This window comes from Hevea brasiliensis, chromosome 7 (genome assembly GCF_030052815.1).
Source record: "Hevea brasiliensis isolate MT/VB/25A 57/8 chromosome 7, ASM3005281v1, whole genome shotgun sequence".
Classification (NCBI taxonomy): Eukaryota; Viridiplantae; Streptophyta; class Magnoliopsida; order Malpighiales; family Euphorbiaceae; genus Hevea; species Hevea brasiliensis.
Window position 1 is genome coordinate 82,898,114 of NC_079499.1, and position 15,171 is coordinate 82,913,284.

Here is a 15,171-nt window from a genome sequence, read left to right on the forward strand (position 1 = left end):
TGACCAACAATAGTAAAATGACCATAACTTGGTCCATAGAACTCCAAATTACATGAAATCAGTCCCAAAATTTCAATAAGACATAAATCTACAATATTGGTAATTTGACCAAAACCCAAAAATCAAGGGAACTAGGTCAACTAACTTGATTAAGTTGGCACACTAAATCTGGAATTAGCACAATTGACCATAAAATTTAGAAAATTCAAATAAGCATATCTCTCACAAAAAATGTCTAATTTAAATGGGCCATACCAATATGGAAAGCTAGGAAAGAGACCTAAAATATTGTTTTAGACAACTTCCTTAAATTATAAATGTATAAGGTCAGAATTTAAGGTTAAGCCATTGACCTAATTGAGGACCATGCCAATATAGGACCTTTGAGTCCAAGTTAACAATTTATCTGTAAAGAATTCTATAAGACTTGAAAAATGGTAAGCAAAATTTTTGGTTGTCCCTAAGACATAGGGCAACAATACTTATGAAGAATGCTAGACCTCAATGTGATTACAAGCAATTCAAATAAATTAGTAAACTCAGAACCGAAAATGCCTAAAAAGGAAACTAAAATTTAGATTTGACCTAGTTATGGTTAATTGACCATAACTTGAGCTATACAACTCCAAATGGAGTGATTCAAAAAGAAAATTAAAGAAGACATAATGAGAAACAATTTAATGAAGAGAAATCTGTTAAATTTACACTTTATTTTAGTCTAATAGACAGTAAACATTGGCCATGAAATCTAAATAATTACAAATAAATGCAATAAGCTTTGAAATAAAATTGGCAATATATATCAACATGTGAGGAATGAAAATTGGAACATATTAGGAACATTAAAACTAATTCACCTAGAGTGCATTAAAGGTCAACATTATTGGTTGACTAATGAAAGGAATAGTATTAATAAAATTTAATTATTGAACCTTATTATTAGAAACAATTTAAATGAGTACTGAAACACTTTAAATTATGTGTTTCAGTTAGAAAAGACACTGGGAAGGGAAAAGACCCACTGAGTCAAGGCCAAGAGGCAACTTATTAGAGGTTTGTGCACAACTAGTTTTTAATTGATTTTGTTCTAAATATTTCATATGATTAAATGACGTTATTTTCCTTATGTATTATGTTCATCAAGTATTGGATTTAATTCAATGATTATTGAAATTATTATAGTATGTATGAATTTAGCTTTGTGAAATGGTATTTTAACAAGTATTAAGCATTGTTGTGGATTGAATAAATTATGTTTTGGAAAATTGTGATAGAATACATTTTGAATTGTGATGGGCAATTTGCATAGAAAAATACAAATTTATGTTTTGAATTGTGATGAGCATAAAAATTATTGGATATTGGAATTGACTTTGAATCGAATTGTGTTGTGATTTATGCTCACAAAAAGGACAAAGAGATTGATGATATTGTTTTGTATCTCACTATAGATGTTTGACTAGGTTATTACCCGTCTCTCTCATTTGTTGAGGAGACAATGGAGTTAGCTTTGTTTTGATTATCATGGTACGTGCATAGGCTTAAATTCTCCTCTTATTAGAGGTTAGATCTAAGTTTTTATTTGTTATGGCCCTTTCGGAAGTTTCATTATTGTGGTGTGTACTGTGCACAAAGATTCGACCTCCCCAACCATAGGGAGTTAGAATTCGATTCGACCACCCCGACCATAGGGAGTTAGAATCACCCTGAAGATGACCCTTGCGGATTAGTTTTGCATAGTTAGTGAGATAAAGAATGGATTTTGAATAGTAAAGAATTTCGATTTCAAATAAGATTTATGCATAATTGATTTTGTTGGAATTAATCTTTATTTCCATGATTGGTGGAATTACTTTAAATGTCCGGTTGTGATTTGATAAATTGAATTTCTTGCTCAAAGTCATTTTAACTAATGATTTATATTATTGGCAACGAAGATTTTGACTTTTGAAATTTTATTGAATTTTGAGACTTTCAAATTAATTATTATATTTTTTTCAATGTATATTGTACTATGTTTTAAATTATAGTTGTGCACCACTGAGTTCACCACTCAGCGATAGCTTTGCATGCTGTCACAGGTGAAAAGAGCATAGAGCAGTTGAGTAAGCTTCTTTGAAGACACATTCAGATCAGCTCCAGGTATATCATAGGTATACCCATGTACATAGGTTTTGATATATACATGTAATAATATGTATGTAAATTATTTGAGCAGTTGTATAAAAACTCTTGTAAAATATTTTGGTATGTAATTAAGTGTAAATTATTGTGATATAAATTTGAGATTTCATTTACCTGTATAGTTTTGTAATATTAATTTTTGAGTCTTGTAATCAATGAAATGTTTCTTTTATGATGAGGTTGGTTTGAAAATGAATTGATTTGATTATTGAGATTTGAATTGTGAGATGAAATGAAGTTTATTGGGGTTGTATTTGAGAAATCATATTGGGAGTGTTTTCCTTTTTAAGTTTGAAGAACTGTTTTCTCAAAATACAGCCGGCACTCTGCCAAAATTTTAAAAAATTTGTATAACACCATATTTTAATCAATGATTTAAATTTCATGAGAATTGTTTTAAAATCCCTTGTAGCATATTTAATGGGTTACCGGTAGGTGAAGTACGGTAATTCATTAGGTGTACTATAGGATCATGTTACATCTTACGAAGGGATAGGGTGTGACATGAAATGAGTGAGTATAACTTGAAATTGAAAGCAAATGATAAGAAACTTTGGAACCCTCATTTCGGCAGCCTTGGGAAACATGGGATTAACTTCATGCATGTAAATGGTGATTTGTGATATTGATGAATAAGTAGATGTGAGTTATATGTTGAGTGATGAAGTTATATGTACTAGAAATTTGATTGCATGTGCATATTTGAGATTGACACTTTGAGTTAAGGTTTTGACTTAACTATTGGAGATTTTATATAATTGCTGGAATTTGACTTTGTTGAGATGAGTTGATGATGTTTAGAAGTGCCATGAATGCCAATTTGCAGTTTGGGAGTTGGAGGAAATGAAATTTGGAAGTGTACATTTCTTTGTAGGTTTGGAACTTTATAATCCAGTGTATGTTTTGAGCCATGACTGAATTTGTGTTGTCCAATTGGTATGAGGTCAATTAGAGATGAAACTAGACCCAAAATGCTCCATTTTACATGAAGAAACCATACCCAAATTTTGTCCATAACTTGACCTAATTTTTGTCCCAATCTGGCTAACCATACAATGAACCCAGAAAAATGACCAAATGAATAGTACACATTCATTTGGCCATAACTCCCTTTAAATAGATCCAAATGACCTGAATTTTATACCATTGGAAAGCTTAGACATAGGACTACAAATTTCATGAGGGACATAGAGCTTATAAATGTCTCTAACCAAGCTAAATTGCTGGCCCAAGTTAATTCACAAAACTGTCCAGAATCATATTGCCCAGAAATTACTAGACATAGGCTTACCTAATCAGTTTTGGCAAAAAGGCCAAAACTTGGTCTAAAAAAATCTAAAGGCAATATAATCAGTGACAAAATTTCCACAAGACATCAATATACAATATTAGTATCTTGACCAAAACTCAGAAATCAAGGGAACTAGGTCAATTGGCTAGGTCAAGTTAGTATGCAAATTCTGGAAATTGCCTAAGTGACCACTTGACCCCAGAATAGTCTTCAAGTCATATCTCCCACTAGAAAACTCCAATTGGGATTTGCCATATTGTTTTGGAAACTAAGAAATAGGGCTCCAACTTTGTTTTAGATGCTTTCCTCAAATTATGAATGTAAGAATCCTAAAAGTTGAGTCAAAGCCACTGACTTGAACTGGAATTCTGTTGGTATAGGGTACTTGAATTCAGGCCAGTTATTTGGCTATAATTAATTTTACAAAACTTGAAAATTTGTAATACAAAATTTTGAGTGACCATGTGACATAGGGCAACAATTTCTATGAAGAACACTAAGCCTAAAAGTGGCTGAAACCTTTTCCATTAATTAGATAAAGTCTAAGTCCAAAAACTATCTAGTTAAGGAACTAGAATTAGGAAATGAACCAGTTATGGTTACTTGACAATAACTTGAGTTCTAGAAGTCCAAATGACATGATTCAAAAAGGGAAAACAAAAACAAGACATAAAGGAACAACTTTCATGAAGGAAACATGGCCAAAAAGTGGCCACAAATTAATCAAATTGATAGTTAAATTTAAGACATTAAAACTGAACCTAAAGAAAGGTTCATAAGACAAATTATTGTATGATAGGGTTTTAACCCTAAAATGTTGCTAAACACTAAATTATATAAAATAAGTATGTGGGATCCACTTTCCCACTATAAATTGACATGAAATTTCTAATAAGAAATTAATAATGCTAAATTGCTCAAAGTAAACCTAGGCTTATGTATATAGCTTGGATTGATTGGTGTACCAATTAGGGACTACAAATAGCAGTACTGCCTACATGAATAATTATTGACTAATAAAATATGTCTGATATGATTATTCTACAGACTATATGTCTGCCCGTTGGTTATTGTGCCTAATTTCATTTCTGGCTTTAAAAGCCTACCCACTGGCCTTGTACCTAACATGACAGTTGTATACAGGGTAGACATATGGATGTCTAATCAGTATACTCCCGTGTATCCAACCTTTATAGTCTGTTATAGGTTACTTGGGCATTGATATGATTTTAAAAAGACTGAAAATGAAGTAAATGCACAGATAAGATCCTAATAAATCTAATTGTTTCCAAAGTGCAGAAAATTCATAAATGACTTAGATTTTATGAAATTAAGCATAAAATAATTATTTTACTTATTTAATTACTTTTCTTTAAAATTATGCACTACTAAGTAATTCGCTTAGCGCATTGGGTTTCCATCGCGTAAGTACTGGAGACCAGACACAATCGCAGCAGTAGTGTCCTGACCGAGATTGACCAGATTTGCCAGTACCTGCTAGTCACCTCAGCAGTTTATATTTTGTTGGTAGGGCTCATGTATTAGATTTTGTATTTTGGTTTATTGTACATAAACATCATGTCATTACATTTTGAGACTGTAAATGAAATTGTAAATTATTGTGTTTAAACTTTTATATGAATGATTATGAGTAAATTATATGAATATTTGATGACATAACATGACATGGAAAATATGAATGGAATATGATTATGTTAACAGGTAAATATTAGAACCCGCCAGATACTAATAAAACAGAGGAGACTCTATCCGAGTCTCCACAAAAATAAATTGTGATAAAAAAAAATTATCACATGTTTTCTATGAAGTTTAAAATTAACAATGGATAGGACAAGATAAGATAGGTGCTCCAGCACCGAATGTGGCACGCTTTACTCTGCTACACTGTAGACGAGTGAGAGGCATCACATAACCGTTGGAGAGCTGAATGGTAATTGGTTGAGTGTTTTCTTACTAACTGGTTAGTGTCTATCATGGCTGGATCTTCGAGATTCTAGCATTAGTTACTTGGGCTAGAATTATAAAAGTTGTTAGAGTTGTTAACTAAGTAGCTATAAGATTTGCAACTATTGTATTGATTCATTCACTCTTGATTTCCAATAAAGTTGATTAAGATTTTTGTCTATCTTTTTTGTATTTCTGTTCTTCATTTTCCTAGCATGATAGATGATGCCAGAAATGCTGTGAATACTATGGGAACACTAGATCTCTTTTCTTTTTGCTTTGTTTTTCTTGATTTTACAACCTTGGGTAAAAGAATCAATGAAGTTAAGTATTGAATCAAGGAAGGAATGGAATTAGATGAATTTTTGTGGGGTGGTTTTGCTAGATAGTTGTTTAGGATCAACAAGATTTTGAAGGGTCTGTGGTTATGAAGCTCATCTTCCTTCCTGTCCTCTGTTGTCCTCTCTCCCTTCATTCTCCATGCTTTCACCCCTATTTGTTTCTCTTCTCTTCTTTTATTTTTTCTTTTTCCAAATTTCTCTTATGGTCCCCCTTTCTTCTTTTTCTTTCTATACGCTCCTAAAGACTTCCTTTACTATCACTTATTTCTTTTTTTTTTTTTCTATATATTTTCATTTAAAGCACTTTGGATACTTTAAAATGACAAGAATATATTTAGTTAATAAACTCAATTATTTTGATTTTGGCTTCTAATTGGGAGTATAAAAGTTTTTTTTTCTTTTTTTTTTTTGTTTTTACTAAAAGAGTCTAAAAGACCAAATTATTTAGTTAGGCTTAATTTAATATTTTCAGAGCTTCAAGTTGGGCTTAGAAAATAACTGAGTTTAATTAAATATCCAAATCCATTAAATTTATTAGGTTTTAATTATAATGTAAAAGTGGGCTTTTAATGGATTTTTTTTTACTTAATTACGCTTTAAAGCCTTTTTATGAAATTTTTTTAAGATAAAAATGAAAAAAAAAAGAATAAAAAAATATATTTGAGAGATAATTATCCCTCATAACCGATTGGTTAGAGAGACAATTATCCCCCATTTATCTATTTATTATTTTTTTAGATAGAATTTTGAAATTATTTGAAAGATAATTATCCCTCATAACTGGTTACTTAGAGGCATAATTATCCCCCATTTTGTATTTATTTTAATTATTTTTTAGTTTAATTTAGATAGGCCTTAATATTATCTTCTTTTTAATATAAAACACCCCACCCAAATCATCTGAAAAGGGGGATAGAAAAAATTAAAACATAATCTACTAGAGCACTCTAGGGAGATTCTCAATCAATTAGAAACTCTCTTTTGTGCCATGAAAGCCACAACTGGCTATCCATCTTTTCACCAAAATTACCTTTAGCTACCTTTTAGTTTAGCTTCATTTTAGATGCCTAATTAACCAAAATCACATCTCCAACTCTTTGACATATTCTCATCATTTGAAGGTATTCTGGAGTGCTCTAAGGGACCTCCAATCAAGGAATTGAATGCCAATTATAAGGTAAATTTGATTAAGTAAATCCTGCTTTCTTCAGCTGTATTATCTTTTATCTTTGTCTCATTGCACATTAATCCATGCATATTTATGACTAGTTCATTTTCCTATTTTGTAATAAAATTTGGAGCTTTTCATGGAGTTTTAGGTATTTTTAGATGAGAACATAAAGTGGCAGCTCATACATTGTGATTTTCATTTTTTTTGTTCCTTATGTCTTATTGTATTTAATTTTTCTTATTTTGATTTCATACTAACTTTGTTTATTTTGTTGTACATGAGTTTGATGCTTGTCTTTGGAGTACATGAGTTTGATGCTTGTCTTTTGATTACATTGAAAGATTGAATGGGAGAAATAGGGATTAAAGTCCCAAAATTGAGATCTAAGATTTCAAATTTTTCATAAACTTTGAGAATTTCAATTTGGTTTAAAGACTAATTTCAATTCTCCTCCCCTTTCATTTTGTTTTGGGATTATTTTTATTCTTTCTTTTCTTTGGTTTAATTGTTATCTTTGAATATCACCATGGCATGTAAATTATTTAGTAATAAGATTATGTGAATTTATGTTAACTTAACAAGTTAAAATCTAATTTAAAAAGATAAAAATTCTAGGCATTTAACTTAGAAAAATATGCATCTTAGATCCCTTCTTCATTTTTAGCATAAAATTTAGCAAACTAATTTCTTTCAATTTAATTTGGTAAACTAAATGTAATTATGTATGATAAAAATATTAGGCTTTCTAACATAGAAGCTTTTAATGTTTGGCTTTTTTTTTTTTGTTTAATCTCGATTCATAATTTATTTAGTAATTTTAATATAGGAAAATTACCGCATGGTGAAATATGATAACAATTATTGCCTATACAAAATTATATATATATATATATAAATATATATACACTCTGGTATTCGTTTATAAATAGATCTGAAAACCTTTTTGGATGTATATAGAGAGAGATATTAGGCTATGATGGAAATTTCTTACCTAATGCAAGTTGTAAACACCTAAATAATTAAAAATATATATATATATTTTTAATTATTTAGGTGTTTACAATTAATTATTTAAAAATATATATATTTTTAATTATTTAGGTGTTTACAATTAATTATTTAGGTGTTTACAACTTGCGTTAGGTAACAAATTTCCATCATAGCCTAATATCTCTCTCTATATACATCCAAAAAGGTTTTCGGATCTATTTATAAACGAATACCAGAGTGTGTGTATATATATATATATATATATATATATATATATATATATATATATATATAACTTGAATTAGATTATGTACACCAAATTAATTATCAGTTGCGATTTTAATTAAAATATTATGGGTCTCATATAAACAAAATATATTTATTTTTAATTATTTAGGTGTTTACAACTTGCGTTAGGTAATAAATTTTCATCATAACCTAATATCTCTCTCTATATCCATCCAAAAAGGTTTTCGGCTCTATTTATAAATGAATACCAGAGTGTGTGTATATATATATGAATTAGATTATGTACACCAAATTAATTATCAGTTGCGATTTTAATTAAAATATTATGGGTCTCATATAAACAAAATATATTTATTTTTAATTATTTAGGTGTTTACAACTTGCGTTAGATAACAAATTTTCATCATAACCTAATATCTCTCTCTATATCCATCCAAAAAGGTTTTCGGCTCTATTTATAAATGAATACCAGAGTATATATATATATATATATATATATATATATATATATATATATATATATATATATATATATATATATATATATATATATAATTTGAATTAAATTATATATACCAAATTAATTATCGGTTGCGATTTTAATAATTTACCAAATTAATTATCAATTGCGATTTTAATAATTAATCAAATTAATTATCAATTGTGATTTTAATTAAAATTATTATGAATCTTATATAAAAAAATATATATTTTTAATTATTTAAGTATTTACAACATGCGTTAGGTAAAAAATTTTCGTCATAACTTAATATCTCTCCCTATGTCCATCTAAAAAGATTTTTGACTTTATTTACAAATGAATACTAAATTAATTATTAATTATCATTTTAATTTAAATTATTATGAGTCTTACATAAAAAATATATATATATATATTTTTAATTATTTAGGTGTTTACGACTGTTAGGAAAAAATTTTCCATCGTAGCCTAACATCTCTCTCTATATCCATCTAAAAAAGTTTTCGGCTCTATTTATAAACGAATACCAGAGGCCAGAACGGCTGTAGAGGCCTGGAGGAGCTATGGAAAACGGATCAAAGAAATGGGGTTTTCAGGCCGATAAGGACCTCAACGCAGCCTCTGCTATAACAGTTCGTGGAGTTCTCAACGAGTTAATCGAGAGTCTCAACAAACAAGACCAAAGACCAGTTATTCCTCTCGGTCACGGCGACCCTTCTGCCTTCCCTTGCTTCCGTACCACTTCTGTTGCCGAAGATGCCATTGTCGACGCCTTAAAGTCCGCCAAATTCAACTGCTATGCACCGACTGTTGGTATTCTTACTGCCAGGAGGTATTCCTATTATTTTTTTTACAAGTTTTTTGTTATTTCATATTTGAAGTTGAACTGATCTATCAGGTTAAATATATATATACAATTATCAATAGCCTATGTCTACAGCTTCGTTTTTCTTTACAAGTTAATTTGAATGGAATTATTAATATTCCCGTGTAACTCTCTCCTCCTTCGTTGATTCATCTTGAATGTTATTGATCATATTTGGTGGGTTTTTTTTTTCCTCTGCATATGTTGGATTGGATTCTGTGTTAATTCGTAATGTTTGTTGCTTGGGTTTGGGTTTTGTAGTCTGTACGGTGAGCGTTGCGAATTCATATTTTGATCCCTCAAATCTCATTATTGCTGTTGCTGACGACTTCTCTTTGCTTTTTACTTTTAGATGATACTTTGGTCCTTTTTTTGGCTTTATGCGTCTGCAGCATCAGAAAATAGGACAAAAATAATTAATTTCACCAGGTTTTGTGAGATATTTTAAGAAATTGTATCACGCACAGTTGTTAAAGGCTCAAGACGCGCTAAAGCGCCAAGGAGTGCAAGGCTCAAGCGCGAGCCTAGGCACACAAGGTGCAAGGCTCAAGCGCGCGCCTGAGCGAGGTTAGGCGCAAAAGTAAAAAATTTAAAAAGTTCATAAAAATCAAATAAATGTGATGCTTTTCTTTTTTTTTTTCTTTGGCATATATCTTGAATTGGCTTTGCTGGTTTGAGTTTAAGTGATTGTCCTTTTTGCTAATGAAAGTGCTTGCTAAAGATAGAAATAAAGAAAGCATGTCTTTCTAGAACCTTGTGCCTGGAACAAGGCGCACACCTAGGCGCATAAGGCGTTAGGGTTCGAGCCTGGTGAGCCTTGAGCCTGAGGCGTGCCTGAGGCGTGCCTTTAATAACTATGGTATCTCGTATTTAGTAAAATTCATATTTATATTTTAAATAATGATAAATAAAATCTTTTTCTATTATTTATGTAATATGCTTGATATTATACTAACACCATTAATTTGGTTGGTGAGCACTCGATGTTTTTAATTCTCTCTTTCGGATAATATATATGTGTGTGATATTATGTTAGGCAACTTACTGATTAATATACTTATTATTTTATGTACAACATATAATGGGAAAAGTTAAAGTAGCCCATTAACTTTTGTTGTATTTGAGGTGCATATCACTGTTGAATTATTGAGGACTATTTTAAGTTGCTAGCGACAAAAGGGACCTCAATAGTTAGTCATAATTGTCATACACTGCCTTTCATATGACTAATTATATATCTTGCTAGTTGTAAAAGAGTTATAGGTTATAGGCGGGCAATATAATGTATGGCCATTGGAAAGACTGCAAACTTCATTCTGCTCATTTTCTCATCTTTTAAATAATTTCTCTCATTTTTTAATTGCTTCTTGAATCACTAAAAAAGTTTTAAGATTGTCAATTTGCCAATTTCCAATTTCCAATTTCAAACATGGATTGCATGACCAAATTCCTTTTGTATGTTATGAGCTTTTCTATATCTTGCATTGCATGGAAAGAATGATTATAGTAATTGTTGAATGTGGGAAGCAATGACAAAAAAAACAAATGATCTTTCTGTAAAGAAAAACGGTTTTATCCTTGTTTTTATTTGTTAGTTTAAATTCAGGTATTTAAAGAAATATACCAATTACCATGTTTTCCTTTAGTGAAATTCTTGATTAAACTTGGCTCATTATAAGCTCAAGACATATTATGTATGGTGTGACCCATATCTAAAATAGGTGAAATTCACGTGTTTATTAATGAATTAGGTCTAGGTAAATTTTTTGCAAGAAAGCAAATGATAATAATTATGCTATTAAATGAACAATCTATCCTATTTTACACAAACATTTTTTTTTTCTCCTGAGTTTTATGTATTTCAAACTCTTAACAGGGCTATTGCAGATCACCTTAATCGTGACCTCCCATTCAAGTTATCACCAGATGATGTTTTTGTTACACTTGGATGCACGCAAGCTATTGAAGTCACATTAACTGTTCTTGGTCGACCTGGTGCTAACATTTTGCTTCCAAGACCAGGTTTCCCATACTATGAAGCAGTTGCTTCACGATCTAATCTTGAGGTTCGCCATTTTGATCTTTTGCCAGAAAAAGGCTGGGAGGTTGATCTTGAAGCTGTTGAGGCTCTGGCAGATGAGAATTCTGTTGCCATGGTTATAATAAACCCTGGCAATCCTTGTGGAAATGTCTACAGCTACGGACATTTAAAGAAAGTGGGTATTTCACTATTTCTTTAGGTTACATGCTGCTTAATATTTGCTAGTGTGATCTGTAATTATTAAGCTGTGCACGGTTAGAGAATTGGTAACTTCTAGAATAGAATCAAATCGTAATTGAAAAAAATAAAGAATGAAAGAAAATAATTTTTGTTTTTTTAATTCTTTTGAACACCCTATTTTTTTTTTTTAATTAATAACCCTCAATTTAAATTTTCTTTTTATGCAAATGGCTTATCATTATAAAAATTTGATAATTTACTATATTATACAATTAAAATTTCACTATATTTATTATAATACTTGTAAATTGTTAAGGTTTAAATTTTATTAATAATTATATTTTAAGATTGCTAAAATATATTATAATATATATATAATGATTGTAATTTTTTTAACAAACCCACTTGTTCAAAGGATAATATTTAAATTTAAAGAGGTTTTAGTTCAATCCTTGCCACCCTTTTATTAAATATTTTGTGAATTTAATTTAAAAACTTTTAAACACACACACAATTGAAGACTAGAAGGTATATCATATAACATGTTAATATACTTATAATTAAGGAAAATGAGATGATTTAATATTTTTAAGAGTATAAATTATTAAGAAACAATAGATGAATGAAAAATTGTAGAATGTAGGTTATAATTATAATTATATAAATTATAATTTTAGTTGTACATAGATTTATATATATATATATATATATATATAAATCTTGTGTCGATTCTTTAGTTCTATATAAATTTAAATATGGTTCTCGATTTAATTATTAATGAATAATTAAAATTATATCAAAATAATAAAATAAATTCAGTTTTTTTTTTTTTAAAAAAAATGGGAGAATTAATTAGAACTGTGCACATCTTGCTAATTATTGCTTTAGTAAATGGCATTGGTAGGATTATATATTATTATATATTCAGTTAGTTGATTTATTGAATGTTAGATTGCAGAGACAGCTAGAAAGATTGGAATAATGGTGATTGCTGATGAAGTATATGCGCATCTCACATTTGGGAGTACGCCATATGTGCGAATGGGAACTTTTGGGCCCATTGTGCCTGTGCTTTCACTGGGATCTATATCAAAGAGATGGATTGTTCCTGGATGGAGAATTGGTTGGCTTGTTACTTCTGATCCCAATGGAATCCTTAAAAATTCTGGGGTATGCTCTTTCTCTACCTCTTTGTAGAAGAATATTCTTGATATTTGGCAGTGCCAACAAAATGAATAGATAATGTTTCTCTGTTTTGGGAAGGCCTCTTGTTTTTATCAGTCTTGTGTTTGTTTTCAGGTTGTTGATTCAATAGTTAGCTGTCTCAACCTAACCCCTGACCCTGCAACCTTCATTCAGGTTTGTGATTCATGAGAAAATAGTCATGTTGAAACAATAGTATATGCACCTTTGCCTCTATAAAGGCTATTTTTGTGGCTCGAACCTATGACCTCCAGGTTACAAGTGAAGTAAACCACCTCTTTTGGGAACAGATAAAGTTTAGGAAAATTTATTATTACATGTTCTTCTCTTTTGATGTTCATGAGCGATGATTTGTTATAAATCTTTTTGAACTTGAGACAACATTGCCTGTTAGCTTAGTACTCATTTCAGGTTATCTTGAAACATATAATAAATCTTGGCTATGTATCAGGGTGCACTCTCTGAAATCCTCGAGAACACGAAGAAGGATTTCTTTTTGAAAACTACTAGCTTACTGAGGGAGGCCGTAGACACATGCTATGACATGATTCAGGGAAACCCTTACATCACTTGCCCAATGAAGCCAGAAGGTTCTATGTTTATTATGGTGAGAGCATCACATACGATATATATGTTTCTTTTTCCTTCAGAAAAATGAAGGAGATAATTATTAACTTCTAAAAAAAAAAAATGTCATAGGCAAAACTGAATTTGTCACTATTGGAAGGCATCAAGGATGATATGGACTTCTGTCTCAAGCTGGCTAAAGAGGAATCCGTCATAGTTCTACCTGGTAAGACATGTGAGCAGCATTGAGTTTCTTAACTCATAGTTGTATCATTCTTAGTACTAAATATACAAGCTATTCATGTCTATACAGGGATTGCTGTAGGATTGAAGAACTGGCTTCGCATAAGTTTTGCCATTGAACCTTCAGCCCTTGAAGTTGGCCTTGGAAGGATGAAGTCTTTCTGTGAAAGGCATGCCAAGAAGCAGTAAGGATTAATATCAGGACATTGAGCTGGAGGGATCAACAGTATCTCGTTGATCCTGAGACTCAATAGTCTGGTTTTCTTAGGATGTTAAAGTCCCTAGTTAGTCAAGGAATAAAGATATATCCCTTCTTAGTGATCAAAACATTAGAGGTGGTGCTTGGAGATCAACAACTTTGCGTTGGATCTCAAGGAATTAAACCTTAGAACTGAAGTGTCATTAGATGTGTAAAATCCTTGCATTAAATGTCGGTTTAGATGATCTACCTTTGAAACTCAAAAATTTCACTTGGGCATTTTCGATTCACTAGCTAGTTACTCAAGGAATAAAATACCTCTGCTCTTCTTTGTGATTGGAACACAAGAAGGGCTGTGGGTAGAGAACTATAGATCAACAACTATGCGTTGGATCTCAAGCTTTAATAGTTGCTTGTTCTTGTCAGAAGTTCTGAACTTTAGAGCTGAAGTGCTCATTGGATTTTTAAAGTTCTTGTGTTTTATCTCAGCCTAACCCCTTAATTGCTTGAAGTGTGGTTATGTTATAGTAGGTAAGGAAATTTGAAGTATATATATAATTGCATAATCACATAGTATAGAAAAGAGAAGAATAATACAAGATTCTATAATTATATTCACAGGGAAAAAGAGAGAAAAAGTTCTATTATAACAAAAAAAAAAAAGAGTAAAATACAATCATTTAGAACTCTCAAACTCTAACTCCATCTATTGTATTTCTTAAATATCTCACAAATCTATTGGGAAGGGTAAAAAATATAATATTTATTTGTTATCACTACATATCTCACTTTTTATTCTAATCGGATTGTAAATCTAAAATATTTACGAATCAAACTAAACTAAATTATTAAAGTCTCGTAGTAGTACATTTCAAATATTCATGAGTGGTATTATCATTTTTATCATTTCATTATAAACAACTTTAAAATCTTACATGTCTAAGATCATTCAAATTTGTGAAATTGATGCATTATTAAAAAAATAAATAAATAAAAAAACATTGATATTAAATTATATAACATTAATCATGAAAAAAAATCTTGTAAGTGTTTTGTACAAGGTTAAGGAGGAGTAATTATTATCCTTGTAATTTTCAACTTTTTATTAATGTTGTTTGGATATTTAAAGAGATTAGGTTAACTTTTCACCATATTTATATTTATGTCCTCTGGAGGTATTAAATGTCAACATTGGGGAACT

The 15,171-nt window shown here is 30.2% G+C and overlaps 1 protein-coding gene across 1 annotated transcript; it reads left to right on the forward strand.

Annotated features, from left to right (window-relative positions):
- Positions 1-9,103: 9,103 nt before the first annotated feature.
- LOC110636295 (nicotianamine aminotransferase 1) lies at positions 9,104-14,458 on the forward strand. The gene is made up of 7 exons (XM_021785946.2): positions 9,104-9,504; positions 11,414-11,753; positions 12,710-12,928; positions 13,058-13,117; positions 13,413-13,568; positions 13,661-13,754; positions 13,842-14,458. The coding sequence occupies exons 1-7, from the start codon at positions 9,236-9,238 to the stop codon at positions 13,958-13,960; spliced, it is 1,257 nt and encodes a 418-aa protein (XP_021641638.2). The 5' UTR covers positions 9,104-9,235; the 3' UTR covers positions 13,961-14,458.
- The last annotated feature ends 713 nt before the right edge of the window (positions 14,459-15,171 follow it).